Raw genomic sequence first — 17,599 nt, 5'->3', positions numbered from 1 at the left:
TTGAGAGAGAGAGAGAGAGAGAGAGTCAGAGACACAGGCAGAGGGAGAAGCAGGCTCCATGTTGGGAGACCGACGTGGGACTCGATCCCGGGTACCCAGGATCACACCCTGGGCTGAAGGTGGCACTAAACCCCTGAGCCCCCCGGGCTGCCTGGGACTTCCTTTTAATTGGAGTGTAATTTATATATAGTAAAATTCACCGTTCTTATAGTATAATTCTGAGTTTGCCAAGTGCATATGGTCATGTAACCACCACAATCTAGATACCATTATTCCCCAGATTTCCTATGCCACTTTTTATCAACCCTTACTCCACCTCCAGTCCCTAGCAACCAGTGATCTCTCTGTCACATAAATGGAATCCTACAACATTGAAGCCTTTTAATCCTATTTTTTTCACTTAGCATTGTGTGCTTGAGATCTATCCATATTGTTGCACATTCAGCAGTTTATTTTATGACACAGTACTTACTATTCCATGGTCTGAATGTACTACTATAATTTTATCCATTTACCAGGTGAAGGAATTTTGTGTTTTTTCCAGATTTTGGCATGTTTAAATTAATGTTTCATTTAGGATGTTTACAACAATATTTACATATGAAGTTGTTCTACTTTTTTCCTCTTGCAAGTCAATAATTGCTTTTCTCTTTATTATTTCTCTTTTTTCCTAAATTCCATTTTTATAATTCTTTAAAAAAATTTTTTTTTGTTTTTATAATTCTTGCTTAAGATTTTATTTACAAAGGCTGTCATGTGCTAGGATCTTTGTCAAAGGAACAGGATGAGACCTTGCTCCCTCCTCAGGGAGCCTGAGTGTAAAAGAAAGGGAAGAAAGGAAATTGGGTTTACTGGCAGATTCACCAAGGCAAAATAATGTATGTTCTTAGAGAGTCTATTAGATTGACATTGGAACCAGTATTTCCATGAATACTTATTCTCCATGATATAATATTTTCACAATTTGGAGAAAAAAGATGGTCATATCCTCAGTCCACTCTTTTATTTCTTTTTTTTTTTTTAAGATTTTATTTATTTATTCATGAGAGACACACAGAGAGAGAGAGAGGCAGAGACACAGATAGAGGAGAAGCAGGCTTCATGCAGGAAGCCTGTTGTGGGACTTGATCCTGGGACTCCAGGATCACGCCCTGGGCCGAAGGCAGGTGCCAAACTGCTGAGCCACCCAGGGATCCCCTCTTTTATTTCTTTTTAGGCAACAGACAGTTAAGGCGCTCCTCATTTATAGAACTATACAGAGCTGGAAAAAAAACTCCTCCTCAATACCTCTATTTTAAAGATTTTTTCTAGTGTCAACCTAGAGAGGAGAAAAGACTTGCCTGAGATCTCTTGGTGCTTAAGCTCTGAAAGTTGGTCTCCATTCTTTGGTTTCTGGAGAGTGGTATCAGAGGTGGGAGAAAGGCCTTATGACCACATTGGAGAATTTAACAAGTTATATGGAATATCAGGCAAGACTACCACTTTCCTTATCTCTTTAAGAAAATTAGGCACGCTCTAGCATATATTTTCTGAAGCAAATGATCCTCTTCTTTATGCTCTGCTTTACCTCAGATTAGGACCTGACATGAGATAATGTGTGAGAGACTAGAATTCCAGTTATTTTCCAAAGCATTCTATTTCATTTTGCTGTGGCTGGAAGGTTTATTGTAGTAAGATATGTATATGGAAGCTTTGGAGAACTGTACCCTTTGTTTGTTTTCTCCCCACAAGGTGAATTAATTTATCTAAAAGAGAATTTTCTACTTCTCAATTTTTTGAAAACACAGTTAAAGGGTCTATGTAATACAACTCCATGTCTTTGCACATGCTGTTTCCTCTGCCTGGACTGCATGTCCTCCATGTCTTCTCTTGGATAGCCTCTATTTGTCCTTCAGAATGGGTCACCTCATGCTTTTCCCAACCAGATCACAAGTGCCCCCTTTGAACTGATCTTGAAACATACCCCTATCTTGATAATTATCACACCAAATCTTAACGACCAGTTTCCTTGATTATCTCTTTCATTAGACTGAGCTTCTTGAGGATGCCATAAAGTAAAACACAGTGACTAAACGGATACAATTTTTGGCATAGTTTAGACCATCTGGTGGACTGACCATCAGCCATGAGGGTGACTAACATAAAGTATTTGTAGTAATAATTCTGCCATAGATTCTGGATTGCCAATGGCTCCTGTTTTCTAATAGAACATGTTCCAGAAGATACTTGCACTAACTTTTCTTTCAGCCTTTGAACTCTTCTGAGTGAAGAATCTTGGACCATTTCAGTGTATAAATGAGAGATAGGGGATGATTTATATAAAGACTCATAAAATATGCCTTGGTCCTTTCTCCTTTTATCTCTTTCCTTATAACTTTGGCTTTTTATAACTCACTTGAAGATACATTTTAAGGTCTGCTTGCGTCAGGCCCATTATGATTTATGGCTCTGCTCCCTCACTCACTCTTGGAAGAACATTAAAATATATCTGGGGGCCACATCAGCAGCCTATTACTATATTAAAGAGAAGGATATATTAAGAAAGGCAAAGACCTGAGACAGAATCCAGGAATAGCTTTCCTGAGTAAACATATTCAGCACACAAATTACATTAATTTTGAAATTGAAGGCATCTTCCTGTAATACAAGGCTTACCAATCTCCATGGAGATATGAAGAGTCCAGTGATAGCCTTTGGAGGCCCCTGTTTAAAAGTCTGTAGCAAATTTGACCCTATGAAAAGTTATATAAAATAATTTGACTAATCTAGACCAGTGACTCTCACATGTTTTAAATAATCTGACATCTGCCTCTGGTGATTATGGTTCAAGAGGTCTAGGAATATAGGAAACTGCATCTTTTTTAAACAACATTCTGTTTTGTTCTGATACAAGTGTTCTGGGGATCTCTCTTTGAGAAACACTTGCTCAGGCCTTTTTACTGGGTGTGGTGGGGGTCTGTTTGCAGAAATTCGTGACAGGTGGCTCTAGATTAGGGTTGTTAGCAGAATATAATATAACATAAATGGAAAGGGAAACTGATCATCATCTGAGGTCATGGGATGAATAATATGATTGCCCTGAAAAGGAATAGCCTGTGCTACGTCTATCACAGTGATTCCCACTATATTGTTGTCTGCTTGTTTTTTTTTCCAATTAGACTTAAGGGCAGGAACCATATCTTTCCTCTCTGTATTCATAGCACCTAATACCATGTAAGTAAGTTTTGCTGAAGACTGAGTGTATAAATAAATGGATAGACAAATGAATGAGTTGTAATTCTCCACAAATGAAAACATATCCAAGGTTTCTAGTTTCAAGTTTGACCAAGCTTGGTAAAGGTCCAGCAGAGGATGATGTTAACATATGTTGGTATATGTTTCTGAATGCAATATTGTTTTTTTTCCTATTAAGTTCATGTAGGAGTTGGAGTACAGCAGTGGCTCTCAAATGTGGATGCACCTCAAAGTCCCCTAGATGCTTTCATCTGTTTTATTATTAAGTGAAAAACTAATATGTATGCTTGATATAAAGGAAAAATTAAGTTTATCTCATTCCCAACTCCCACTGGACCTCTCCAGGGCCAACCACATCCACCAGTTTCTTGTGTGTATTCTATGCATTTGGAGGCATATCTTATATGAATGGTCACAGGCTAGAAACACTGTATTGCATTTGATTTTTTTTTCAGTTAACAATATACCTTGAGAAATGTTCCATATTAAGGTATATAAACTACCTAAAAACTGTAACAATCACATGCTATTCCACTGGGTGCTGTCTGTCTGTCTGTCTGTCTACCTACTCATCATCCATCTAGTAATCAATTCTTGCTGCCAGAAATTTTGCAACAAGCATTGGTGAATGTATCTCTTTGGATGCGTGAGCAAGCTTAGGTAAGATAAATTCTTAGAGGTGGTATTTCTAGGGCAAAGAGATTGCGTGTTTGAAATTTTGCAAAATTGCTCCCCCAAGAGGCTGCACCAATTTTATTCTACCAACCATATGAATGAAAGTGCCTGTCCCTCCAAATCTTTGTTGGGGGAAATTTTTAAAACGAAGATTCTTAGCCCCTCACAAATCTATTGCTTCCAAACCTATTAAGACCAGCTGAGGGAACTGGATTTTTTTAAAAAAGATTTTATTTATTTATTTATTTATTTATTTATTTATTTGAGAGAACATGCATAAGTGGGGGGAGGGAGGGGTAGAGGGAGAGGAAGAAGCAGACTCCCTGCTGAGTAAGAAGCCTAAAGTGGGGCCCTGGGATAGATCATGACCTGAGCCAAAGGCAGGCGCTTAACCAACTGAGTCACCAAGATACCCCAGACCTGCATGTTTTTAAAGCTCCTCATAAAGTGCCATGTTATCAGTATTTTCATTTCACACTAGTCCGTATCTCGATGAGTCTGATACAGAAGGTCCATGACTGCATTTGGGAATCACCAGGCTGCTTCATAACACCCCGGTATCTACCCAGACTGGATACCAGCTTCCACATTCCTGCTGCCCTCCCTCCTTTATAAACATCAGCTAAGGAATAGGGAACTAACCTTGGAAAATAATGTTTCAGCACCTTTTGGTTTGAAGTTCTCCTTTTTCTGCCTTCCTGTGCTTTCCATTTTGGTCTCAAGTCTTTTCTCTTCCTGGCTGAATTACTCAGGGACTAATGTCTTTTCCACAGGTTCACAAAGATGTACTTTAAACATGTGCTCTTTGAGGACACATTCTTTGACGAGTGCTATTTTGAAGATGTTACATCTACTGATACCTATTTCAAAAATTGCACTATTGAATCGACTGTCTTCTATAACACAGGTGAGAACATGGGTGGTGTGGGTGCACAGTATCAAGGGTGGACTGGTCTTATGTAAGAAGCAAAGTGCTCAGTCATAAGCTTTAGGAGTATCAAGGTATACACAGATATGACTACTGAGTGTTAGGTTGGAGAAATGAGTTCTAGCCCAAGTATGGCACAGATTAATTGCCCAGTCCTTACCAATGCATTTAATTTGTCTTCATGTTTTACCACGTGTGAAGTGGAAACAAAAGTTCTGGATGAGTGCTCTGATCTCAATGAGACTGATGCTATGTGTGCTTCAGATCTTTGGTAGGAACAAAATATGACGCAGATGAAAACTAAGCATTCCAGGAGGGCAGCATTTTATGCATGGAGTGCATTCTTGAAGACCTCACATAATTTGAGTTTTGCAAACTTCAAGGCTCATGTTCTCACAATAATAAAGGAAAAGGGAAAATTGTATCTTCTCAAGCCTTGTGCATAAAACGAGACAATAAGAATATTTTTAAAAGGTACCTTTCGGGCTTCGATGATTAAAAAAATATTCACAAAGTTCCACCATTCTATCATTCTTTGTTACATTTACTACCATCATATATTAATAACATACAGAGTGGAGTTGGGACATGAGGAGACTACCCTGAGCTTTTCCAGGGGCTTCATTTACATTGTCTCCAGTGAGAAATGCACAATTATTCCCATTTTTTAAAGATTTTATTTATTTATTATGAGAGACACACACACACACAGAGGCAGAGACATAGACAGAGAGAGAAGCAGGCTCCATGCAGGGAGCCCATGTGGGACTTGATCAGGATCACGCCCTGAGCTGGAAGGCAGGCGCTTAACTGCTGAGCCACCCAGGCATCCCAATTATTCCCATTTTATAGCTAGCTCTTGCCTAAGGCCACAGCTAGCAAGCTGAGGGAGCTTGGACTCATTCCTCAGTTGCTTGGTTGTAAAGTCTGTGATCTCTCCACTGTACTCCATTTACCATGCCAATATCAGTATTTTCTCCAAGACCTCACCACCATGGTTTATGCAAAAACATCTTCTTCCATGAGGTCAGCTTCAAGAGGTTCAATATCTGGCCTCCACATACCCTTCAGTCTCTAAATGATCTATTATGAGATGTACCTTCCTAAATTTTTTTTAGGCTGAACTTAAAAAAAAATGAGTGCTATACACTTCCTTTGTCATTAAAACCTGAGGCATCTTTTAGTTTCTTCTTTCAAGTTTTAATGTTGCCTTGTGGTTTGCATACTCTCATGTGGGGATTTTTGCAAACACCTGTAGTCATGAAATGTCAGTGCTGGGAAGTGATGGAGAGAACCAGGTGTACTTTTCTAATTTTGTAGGAGGAGGTTTAAGAAAGGTTAGAGAGGGTCAGTGGTAGAGCCAGTTCCTGAAACCCAGATTTTCTGAGAGCCCACTTAGACATGCTTTCTGCTTGAAGAGTTGGTGTTAGAAGGTGTTGGAAGACTTGGGAACTAGGTCTAAAGCAAATGGCTTCTATTTTTTTAAGACTTGATTTTTTGGAGATGTGTTAGATTTCTAATTTCATTAGAAAGAAGGTACAAAGATTTCCTTAGAACTCCTGTCCTCTCCTAGTCTTCCCCATTATCAATCAACATCTCCCCAATAGAGTGGTGTATTGGTTACCACTGATGAACCTACACTGACACATAATAATCATCCCAAGTCCAGAGGTTACAGGAGGGTTCATTGTAAAGAATGTTAGACATTCTTTGGGCATGGACAAATGTATAATGGCATATATTCACCATTATTATGCTATATAGAGTATTTTCTCTGCTCTGTGCTCTCCATATTCATCTCCCTTGCTCCCCACCCTGGAAACTACTGAGCAAATGTTTTTACTTTTCTTTTTTAAAAATTTTATCTAATCTTTATTTTTAAAAAGATTTTATTTATTTATTAGAAAGAGAGAGAGCAAGCGAGCACAAGTGGGGAAGAGGTAGAGGGAGAAAGAGAATCCCAAGCAGATTCCCCACTGAGCAGGAAGCCTGATGTGGGGGGTCAATCCTAGGGCCCCGAGATCATGACCTGAGCTGAAACCAAGAGTCAGACTCAACCAACTGAGCTACCCAGGTGCCCTGCAAACAGTTTTTATTTTGAAGAATGTTCAGGTTTCTGCATGGACTCTAGAGTGGTCACCTCAATTCAGATTCAATTCTCTCGTCTTCTGTTTCCTATAAGTTGGGTAGCCTCGGAGGAGTGGTTCAGCCTTGGTGTGGACCTTAGTGTTGTCTCATTGATAGAAACAGGACTGCTTCCTACTTGAGAGATGATGTATTCAGACATGCCTCTCTGTGAGCATTTGTTTCATTTCCTGTGCTTACGGAAAGTTGAAGCAGTCATCACACTGTTACAGTTTTCTCTCTTCATCCACATCTGGCCTCATGTCACCTTGACTTTGAGACTGTCTTATTGCTGGAGGCTTAGGGCAGCCTACCCATGGAAAGAGCCATGACTCCATTCTTGCCTCTACCCCATCTCTCTGCAGCCCCTGTCCACTGTACATGAATCAAAGGTTTCCTTCTCTCCCCAGACCTCTATGAACATAAGTTCATCAACTGCCGGTTTATCAACTCTACGTTTCTGATGCAGAAGGAGGGCTGCCACATGGACTTTGAGCAGGATAATGACTTCCTGATTTACCTCGTCAGCTTCCTTGGCAGTCTGTCTGTCTTGCCCGGGAACATCATTTCTGCCCTGCTCATGGATAGAGTTGGAAGGCTCAAGATGATTGGTGAGTAGTTAGGGATGCCACATCTCCTCCAGTAAGTGAGGACCATGGCTTTCAAAGTGTATTAAAGAAGAGGAATCTTTTTATTTTTCTTAAAGAAATCTTTCACTGGAAACCAAACAGGTAGGATAGGATCTGCTGGTGTGGAGCCCAGGAGGCAGCTATGTCTCCAAAAACCCTAGGACTCCATGGAGGTAGTTTGAGACCTATGGTCCAGGTCAGGGACTCATTTTCATTTCCCAACTGGATGATTCTGTGACAGTGACTTCAGGAGGAATATTAAACATGCCCATTCTACTTGCTTTGTAAGATTATAGTCAGAAAAATATATAAAATGCTCTTCAATGAACATTGGTTCATTTGATGGGCTTAAAATAAATTGCATCACTTATTATTTCATAGTGATCACACTTAGGCTTTGGAGGTGGGCAGACTCACGTCTGAATCCTATCACCTTGAGGCTATTTGACTTTGAACATGTTCCTTTACTTCTCCAGGCTTCAATTTCCATATCTGTACCTCTAACTAGCTGGCAGAGTTTTGTGAGGTTTGAACATAATGTAGCCAGAGCGTCTCATAGTGCTTGGTGCACTGTAGGTTCTCAAAAATGGTCACAAAATTCATGTATCCATGCTTCACTACACCAGGATCTGCAGCAGTTTACTACAGAAATGCCATACATGGCGTGCATGGCAAACAACAAACAAAACATGTACACCCGGGGCTAGGGAAAACATATAGCAAAATATATATATTGTAAGGCCAGGGTGGGGATAAGAACCACATGCTGATACACATGCCATGGAAGGTCTGCTCCAGGGATGTAGTTGATCAGGAAAATTAATACCAACTCCCTAGCAGCAAAGCCCAAAGGGAAACAAAAATAAATCACATAGTCATTTTGTCAGAGAAGAGCAAATTGTTGAGAGCTTGGCAAGGGAATCTTGTCCTGGTGTTGGGCTCATTGAGTATTATTATTGTAGAGTAGCAGGAATATTCAGAATGGTGAGTATACGATTTCAGCTTTTAAAGTGTGTGGTGAGGATGGAGTCACATCTAGGCATGGCAGATTGAGCGAGCTGTCTCCTGAGTCTGAGGTGGGGCCCTGGTTAGAGCCCTGAGGGAAGGGCAGTGTTTACTAACTCGTAAATGCCTGAGCTTTTCAGCAGAAGGTAACTGCACGGTGCACAAGACCAGCAGCTGGGAATCAGGTGACCATCTCAGCCAACATTTGCTTTAGAGTCTGCATACCTTCCTTTCCTTCTCTGAGCTTCTGTTTCACAACTGTTAAAGTAATACCTCTGTTTGCTCCAATGAGATAAGGCGTGTGAGAGTAGATAGTGAGCTTTAGTAAAGGTCTGGCACGCAGCAGGCGAACTGTGATATTCTCAGTGCATGCAGATAATAGATGCTCAATAAACGTCTCGATGGGATGTGGATGACCTGTTCTGAAAGAGTCTCTGAAAGAGACTCATGAAATAGTCTTAGGAAAAGACAGAGTTATTTCCTCAAATTCCCTGTAGAATTTGCTGTGGCATAAAAGTTGTCCTGCTTACTCTGTGTTCTTTCCTGGGCAGAAGTAGTGTCTTGTTAACAACAGAGTAGAAGTTTCCCTGATGAGGCTGTTAGTCCTCATTTATTCATTCAATAAGCAGTAATTTATGCAGCACTTATTCTTTGCCAGGCGGTATGGCAGACAATGGGAAAACAGCAGTAATTGACACAGACAGCATCCTCACGCTCACGGAGCAAATGATCTATTGGGAGAGAGAGACATGAACTAGAAATTTCATTGAACAAACAAAGCATGTATTATAGGTCAGGCTTTGTGCCAAACATTTTTTAAATATTAACATATTTAAAACTCAGTCACCCTGTGAGGTAAGGACTATTTTTTGCCAACATTTTACAGATAGGGAAAGTGAGACAGAGAGGTTATGAGACTCACACAAGGTCACACAGGGGAATCTGGGACTTGAACTCAGGCCTCTCCATCATAATGGAGATGAGAATTAACAGGATGGAAGGAGAGTGGACCACCAGGAGCTATAGCAGGATTACCTAACATAGTTGAGAGGTCAGATCACTGAATATCACTTGATTTATTTGAGGGTAATATTTTGTATTCAATAAACATTTGTCAACATTTATTGTAAACCAGGAGCCAATGGCTGGCCACTTTGAGGGAGGCATGAGTTTAGGTGATATAGTTCTCAAGGCACTTGTGGTCTCATAGATGTTTGTCTCCTTCCTAGCTGTTTGGAAAGAGGTCACCAGGTGGCCTACTCACAGCCCTGCCTCTTCCCAGAATCAGCAGAATCTAGGCCATAGTTACCATGTCATGGCTCATCAGCAGAGGGTTTGGCATCAGTGTTGGTAGCTCCAGGTCTGAGGGTGAGATTCCAGGCAGAGGCCCTCCAAGGAGGCCTTTGTGGGTAAGGCCAGCCACCAACATGACTTCTTGGCAATTGGAAGGCCTCTCCTAGAGGACCTCTCTCCCCCAGGGTCCTGATGCCTGGCTGGGACCCTTGGCCTGTCTCCCAGCTGGTTGTCTGGAAGATGCTTTCTTCTTTCTGCTAACTATTCCCACTGCATTTCCAGCCATGCTCCTGGTCCATACCCTGCATTCACTCCACACTCCCCAGGCTCTTCTGGACTGGATGTAATGGATTTGGGCAGCATTTGAGACAGCCTTCTTTTGGTGGGACCTCTTATCATTAGTTGCATCAGCCAGAGTGCAGGTGGGAAGTGAATCCACACCAGATAGTTCTAGTAGAAGAGACTTTACAGATGGGATGTGGCTTTTAGAGGGGTGGGCAGGCTTGTAGGAACAAATAATGTAAATGAGGCACCCAGATGCTAGCAAAACTGGCAGCTCATACTGCTTCTAGGACTACAGGGAGAGAACAGCACACTCACAGAGCCCAGGGCAAGCTGGAACCGTGGAGGTGGAGGCTCCTAAAAGGACCTGTAGTCCTTAGCGGGTCAGAGAGTGGAGTGTGTGTGTGGGGGGGTGGGGGGGGGGGAGGGCAGTGTAGCCATCACCATAAAAGGAGATATAGATAGGATAGGAATTGAGAAGAAATACTCCAACTCCTACCTGCTCCCAGTTGATAAGGGAGCCACAGGTACACAGTCCCTGGGGGTTAGCTGCTCAGGACACAGGACAAGACTGAGAAGGGCAGATCAGATACTTGGGGTGGAGATGGAATAAATGGAGCATAAACAGCAGGGGCCTTTAGGTTTTCTTCTGCAGCCCATTTACAGTTCTGTTCTCAGTAGTATATAAGCTCCACGAGGATTTTGTGATACTGATGTATCTCAGGCACCCAGAACAATGTCTGGGACCTAAGAGATTCTCAAGGAATGTCCTTTCTCCCCATCCCCAGTAATTCTGGGCTGAGCAGCACCACAGGGTGAGGATTTCAAAATCCTTCTTGGAAGCTAACTCTGGTGACATGACCCATGCTAAGGGCTCTAATCCCATGGCCAGAGTATCATGCAGGGGGTTCAAGCTGTGTTTTCTCCCTGCAGAGATGGGCCTGTTACTTGATGTAACCTGTTACTTCAGGTGCACTTGTGAAGATGGGAGAGTGGAAAGGCCTGTGGGTGACAGTCTTGTCTAAAACATGGGCTTCAAGGTTTGTTTTTTTTTTCCTGCCCTTGACCTCCCCCTGTAGGTGGCTCCATGCTAATCTCTGCGGTCTGCTGCTTCTTCCTGTTTTTTGGCAACAGCGAGTCTGCGATGATTGGCTGGCAGTGCCTGTTTTGTGGGACCAGCATTGCTGCCTGGAATGCTCTGGATGTAATCACAGTGGAGCTGTATCCCACCAACCAGAGGTCAGTTCTTCCCTGGGCTTCCCTCTGGGACTTGTTTGGACTTTAGCCAGAGGTCTACTCATTCCAATGTCCTTCACCAAAGCCATCTTGGTCTTCTGGTGTTTCACGGACCAAGCATCTCTTTGGTTATTGAGTTTCTCCTGCATGGAGGCTGGCATAGGCACGGAGGTGAGCAGGCTAAGGCCTGATGTAGTGGAGTGAGTGGCTAGGTATGAAGGACAAGTGCAAACCATGTTCAGGAGAGAGGAGTGAGGGTGCCACCATAGGAATCATGCAACCCAAAGAGGGGCGAGAACAGGCCTCTAATGGTGTAGTGGGGCCGGGGGGGGGGGGGGGGGGGAGGTGAAGAACTAGATAAACAAAGGGCGAGGGAAAGGCAAGGGCAGATAATGGTGGGAATGCGACTCAATGGTCTAGGGCATTCACAGAGATGTGGCAGAAATGCTCAGTGCTTACTTTTATTTTGTGCAAGCCACATGGAAGAGGCCTGATTGGAAGAGTCAAAGCCATTATGTAGCAGTTATCTCTCTTTATGGAGAAGGAGTTTTGCATTTTAAGGATAGCAGGTAGGTGGCCCTATGGTCAAAAAGGAGTAAGAAGTGATGTGGAAGGCAGGGAAATGAAATTCTCTAAAAAATCTTAATGATATTCCCCAAATTGATGACAGAGATATTAGAATATGAATAGCTATGGCAATGCACAGCATCCCATATTTGGAGCCCCTCTCCCCTAAACTGGGGAGCTTCTAAGTTTTAATAAGAGGAGGAAAAATTATCATTATTTCAACAGTATATAATTTTACATCTAGGAAACTCAAGACAATTAATTAGAGACTGCTGGAAACAGTAAAATAATTTGATAAGGTAGTCAATAATAAAACTAACTTAATAGCATATGGGATTTAATAATGTATCCAAAAATTTAAAAGTAAAGTTTAATTCTATTTAATAATAGCAGAAATCATGAAATATCTAGGAATATAAGAATATGTGGGATAATAAGAAAGGTGAAGAAAACCATAAAGCTTTACTGCAAGATAAAACAGAAAACTTACATATCAAGGTATACCTTATGAAATTCTAAGATTTATTCTTGCACAAATTTCAAATTTTCTTTTGTTTCCTTTTGACTTCAAAGAGTCCATTCAGAATTCAATGAGATTTTTTCCCCTTCTTCATGGAAACTTGGGACAACTTTGGAAATTTCATTTGGAAAAATATGTGAAAATATCCAAGAAAATCCTGAAAACAAAAAGATTGGGATGGGGCTGGTTATGTAAAAAGTGATTTAAAGTGTAAACATTATTTAGGTACAAAAAATATAAACACATTCTTAGCAAACCTATGGTATGAAAAAAATATTTTGCTTCAGTTGAAGAGAGTTGGTGCTGGGAATATAATCTCTGTATGCAGACGGAGGCAAGAAAGGACAGATGATTAGTAGCAGTTATCACGGAGGGGACGTCTAGCTGGCTCATTCAGTAGAGTATTGACTCTTTTTTTTTTTTTTTTTTTTTTTTTTTTTGAGTATTGACTCTTGATCATGGGGTCGTGGGCTTGAGACCCACCTTGGGTGTAAGGATTACAAAAAAAAAAAAAAAATGAAGTTAAAAAAAAGTAATAGTTGCCCCTCAGAAGTGTGACTGAAGGATACTAATCAGGATTAGGTTTTGCTGTGGGTGACAGAGATCTCAAATAAATGCAGCCTTAGGAAGGTAGGCATTTCCTTTTTCTCTCCTGTAGAGTCCAGAGCAGGCACTGCAGGCTCTTTTTATCTTGTTGTTCACCCTCTCATGAGCTCAGCTATGGTCCCAGATGGGACTATCTACATTTTTGGAAGCAGGTTGGAAGGAAGAAAAATGCAAGAGAAGAATGCAAAAAATACCACTCATGACACCTCTTAAGGAAATTTCTTGGGAGCTGCCACTTGCACTTACATCCTATTGGCTAAAAATTTGGTCACATGGCCAGACTCCACAGCAAGGGAGTCTGGGAAATGTAGTCTACATCTGGAGAAAGGCTTATTAGGGGCATCCCGCAGCGTTTGCCATAAGAGGGTCAGATGTTATTAGGAAGGAACAGTGACACTTTCTGCTTCATTCCATTTTTTTTTTCAGTGTTTCACAATACGCGTGTACTACTTGTGACAATTTCGAAAAGGGAAAGAAACAAGTTTGAGGGAAATACTCCAGAATGTTAATAGTGGTGATTGCCTTTCAGTGGTGGGATTACAGATCTTTGCATTTTTAAGTTTTTCTGTATTTCCAAATTTGATTAAAATGAGAATGTCTCACTTTTATATTTAAGAAAAAAAGTTGGAGCGTCTGGGTGGCTCATTGGTTGAGTGTCTGTCTGCCTTTGGCTCAGGTCGTGTTCCTAAGGTCCTGGGATTGAGTCCTGCATCAGGCTCCCCGTGGGGAGGGGGCCTGTTTCTCTCTCTGCCTGTGTCTCTGCCTCTTTCTATGTGTCTCTCATGAGTAAATAAATAAAAGACTTTAAGAAAAAAAGAAAAGAAAAAAGTTCCCTCCCATACCTTTACCATACCTTCTCTCACAACAAGAGAAAGAAAGGACTCAGTCCCACTCATCTAAGGAGGACTGGTTCATCTTTCAGAATGAGTTACTTTCTTCTTCTTTTACAGGGCAACAGCCTTTGGCATCCTCAATGGATTATGCAAATTCGGTGCCATCCTGGGAAACACCATCTTTGCTTCTTTTGTTGGGATAACCAAAGTGGTTCCCATACTTCTGGCTGCTGCTTCTCTCGTCGGGGGTGGCCTGATTGCTCTTCGACTGCCAGAAACCCGAGAACAGGTCCTGATGTGAAAGCAACCTCAGGGGAAAGAAAATGTTGGAAGAACCTTATCTAGGAACCTGCAATGCATCCATGCTTGTGTCTGTCACTGTCTGGAGGACACTGTCCAGAGGACACCGGAGGAGAAGTTGATTTTGTGACTCCTAGTTTAGGAAACCATTTCAGCTGTCAATATGTTTGTAACTCAGGTGACTGATTTGGGGGTGTCCTGAATCACCTGTAGAATCCCAGAGCTGCATTCTTGGCTTCAGGTTTCCCCAGCCCAAAGCAGGGGAAGAAGGATCACACCTTCCAGTGGGCACACATGCTGAGCAAGGAGTGTGTATTCCCCCTGGTTAGGTGCAAGGACTTATTTGCATTTCAAAATGAATTTGAGGGTAAGAAACATTTAAGCTCTTCCTCCATAAAGTTCCTCGGAGCCCAATGACCTAACAAACTGACTTGCCAGGAAACTAGAGTCATATAAATATTGGGCTTGAAATACAGGATACTTATATTTTTGCATTTAAAAGTATCACCAATCATATGTTCCATTTGAAAATTGGCACATAGCATTGAAGATATTCTGATATAGAAAACCAGATATTTGAGCAATATCTATAGAAGTCTACTCCCCCCCTCAACCAAGTGTCCTAAGTTTTCCATGATGATTAGGTGGTGAATTTAAGGATGCTATTTATTCCTGTTTTGATCTATTCAAAGAAACTTAAATGCAATAGGTTTTCTGTAAACTAACTTTGTACATAACTGTATTTGGGTTTAATTTGCAGAAATGGTACCTGCAAATATTTGCCAGCACTGTAGCCATATTTTGGGAGGAGTTGGTGTTTGGGGTCCCAGGAGATTGGGTCTGATTGAGTGAAATGCAAGAATAATCTTACTTATAGCCATTTAACCTGCTGTCAGGAGGATGCACTTTGCAAGCTCACATTGTACAGTTCATTTAATCCAGGCACTATTCTTCGTGTAGGTGGAGTAGTTACTTTTCTCTCTTACACAGATCACTTGTGAAACTCAAGCTCACCCATTGTGAGTACCAGCTTTAGATGCTGCTGCTCCCCCAGAAACAACACGAGAAGGGTTCAGGGGCCTCTGGCATTCTCTTTGTAGACGAGAATAAAACACAGTGGAGAACATAGTTGATTGAGGGAGGGATGGGGAAGTGTAGCCACACTTCTCCAAAACATAAATTCTTTTTGTTTCTTTTAGCTTTAAAACATGATCTATATTTGTTATCATGGTCATGTCCTATGAGAAATCTATGCTGTGTGTCTAGGTCAGGGACTTTCGAAACAGCTGTCACTGGCATGGGAATTAGGGCATGTAGTAGATGTGAAATATGTTTCCCTTCACTGCTCCAAGTGAACTCTTTTTTGAGACCTTTTGGAACATAAATGGGGGTGAGGGTGGGGGTGGAGTGGGGAACCCAGGAAAACTACTTTGGCAAGGGTCAGCAATTGGCTGAAGTCTTGACAACACAGAAAAGGAAGGTTTCATCCACCAGAACTATCTAGCATGGAAAGACAGTGAGCTATGAGCTCTTGTTCCTAGAGGTGAACTGGCCGAGGCCAGATGAATATCAGTTTGCAAGAACCCGTGCTTTGATTTGATTTGCAACGTGTTTAGTGCTGTCAAGTGCCACACGTTCCCTACCAGAAATCTCTAAAAACTTAAGCAGGAAAATGACCACATGGAAGGTTTTCTCGGCTTTGGGGAGACAGGTCCCATGATAGCTCCGGGCCCTCTTTCTGTTATTCTCTGAAATAACAGGTAGACAGGAGGGAAGAGTAAATATTACGACACCTTTCCACCTTGGATCTGAGATCAGTTTTAATGGTTAAAATGTTTACTCTGCTTCTCTTGTCCCTACCTCTTGATTCATTCTTTTTTTCTGTACAGCAAAGGAAGACATGTCAACTCTGATGTGACACCCTGATCCCCTCCCCAAGTATATAAATATACTACTGTGTATTAACATTTCTCTCAGTGTTTTATAGGAGTTACTTAAGGTAAATGCTATGTCAATAATGAAAGGCCCAGTGTAACATACCTGTAATATACTTTCTGTATTCTGACAATATGAAATACAGTGGCTAGGCTTGTTCAAGACAATTGTATAAACCAGAGATTGCCACATCCCTTGTAACATTATTTGTCAGTGGGATAATACAATTTAATGAGCAGCTACTACATAAGAACTTTACAAAGTCTACACTTGTATTTAAGGTGGATCTTGTAAATCTAACATCTGATTAATTTTTGAGTATGGAGGTGGCTGCCATAATTTGGAGGTCAGTTGGGGGTTTTCAAGCTCTAACTTTATGGCTCCTTAAACCAATCACCTAACCAACCAAGGGCAGTTCTTGTTTTATCCATCACATAAGCCTCTGGAAAAGGTGCAGCCATACTCTGCAGCCTTTCCCTGTGAAGGATTGCCTGGCGCTGGTACCTGGCCACTTCTTAAGAAGTGCTGTCATTCCTACTGAGATAAATGCTCCTTTAAAAATAGTCTCTGTGGCAGGTCATTGGGGGATAATGTACAACATTCCTGGCCAGGCACTTCTTTTTCATTTCGTGTTCTACTCTGAGAAATTCCCGGTGGCATCCTTGCAGCGTGGAAGGATGAAGCTCTCCTTCATTGAGCAAAGCTGTTCATGGTTCATGATGTATTTTATGATGCCTGTTTTGGGAGTAGTTACTTTTAACAGGCTCAACTGTGTTGTGTCATCTCTTGATGCTGATTTTTGACCTTCTGTTTTATTGGAAATAATTAGTGACAGGGGTGTGCCTATTTGTGAAGTTTATAGCACATGTACCTGAGGTCATGTGATAAATAACTGCATTCCCAGGGTCCCCTGCTACCTTGTATTAGCTCATTAAAAAATAATAATAAAAATAATTGTAACCAACCTTTAAGAACTGAGGCTAGAGGTTATTTCCAGACACTTAAGTTTCTTCTGGATTCCTAAGTTGATTGGATCAGTTGGGGTTGGCATGCTGAGAAGTATTTTCTTCACCTTTCTTATTTTGCATTTGGGGACCTTGAGAGGTCAAATGATGTTGGTTATAAGACCAACATGGACCAATGGAGTTGGTTATAAGACCTACAGTGATGCTCTCTCTATAATTCTGGAGTAAGCTCTCAATCAGTAATTTCCTACTACAAGGCCTCCCATTGAGTCTCTGAGGAATGGGATAGCGTGACAAACATTTACCCTCCATTCCTGGAGGCCACTCATTGAAAAGTCACATGATTGTCTTACCTGGAACAAGTGGAAGGAACATCATACATATGAAAAGATTGGTGTTTATTAATCCATCTAGTCACTGATTCATTCATTTATTCAGTAAATCCTTGCTGAGCCTGTACTATGTGC

General features: G+C 41.4%; 1 protein-coding gene across 6 annotated transcripts in view; it reads left to right on the top strand.

Annotated features, from left to right (window-relative positions):
• Nucleotides 1-17,131, top strand: part of SV2B (synaptic vesicle glycoprotein 2B) — a 173,315-nt gene extending 156,184 nt beyond the window's left edge. For all 6 annotated transcript variants that reach the window (XM_035714825.2, XM_025437585.3, XM_025437582.3 and 3 more), the window contains 4 exons: nucleotides 4,683-4,816; nucleotides 7,372-7,572; nucleotides 11,250-11,409; nucleotides 14,050-17,131. In XM_035714825.2, coding sequence (XP_035570718.1) covers nucleotides 4,683-4,816; nucleotides 7,372-7,572; nucleotides 11,250-11,409; nucleotides 14,050-14,233 — 679 coding nt within the window. In that variant the 3' untranslated portion in view covers nucleotides 14,234-17,131. The remainder of the gene's footprint in view (nucleotides 1-4,682; nucleotides 4,817-7,371; nucleotides 7,573-11,249; nucleotides 11,410-14,049) is intronic.
• The last annotated feature ends 468 nt before the right edge of the window (nucleotides 17,132-17,599 follow it).

Source organism: Canis lupus, chromosome 3, assembly GCF_003254725.2.
Source record: "Canis lupus dingo isolate Sandy chromosome 3, ASM325472v2, whole genome shotgun sequence".
Lineage (NCBI taxonomy): Eukaryota > Metazoa > Chordata > Mammalia > Carnivora > Canidae > Canis > Canis lupus.
The sequence above is the reverse complement of the archived record's forward strand: the minus strand, read 5'-3'. Positions and strand labels throughout refer to the sequence as shown.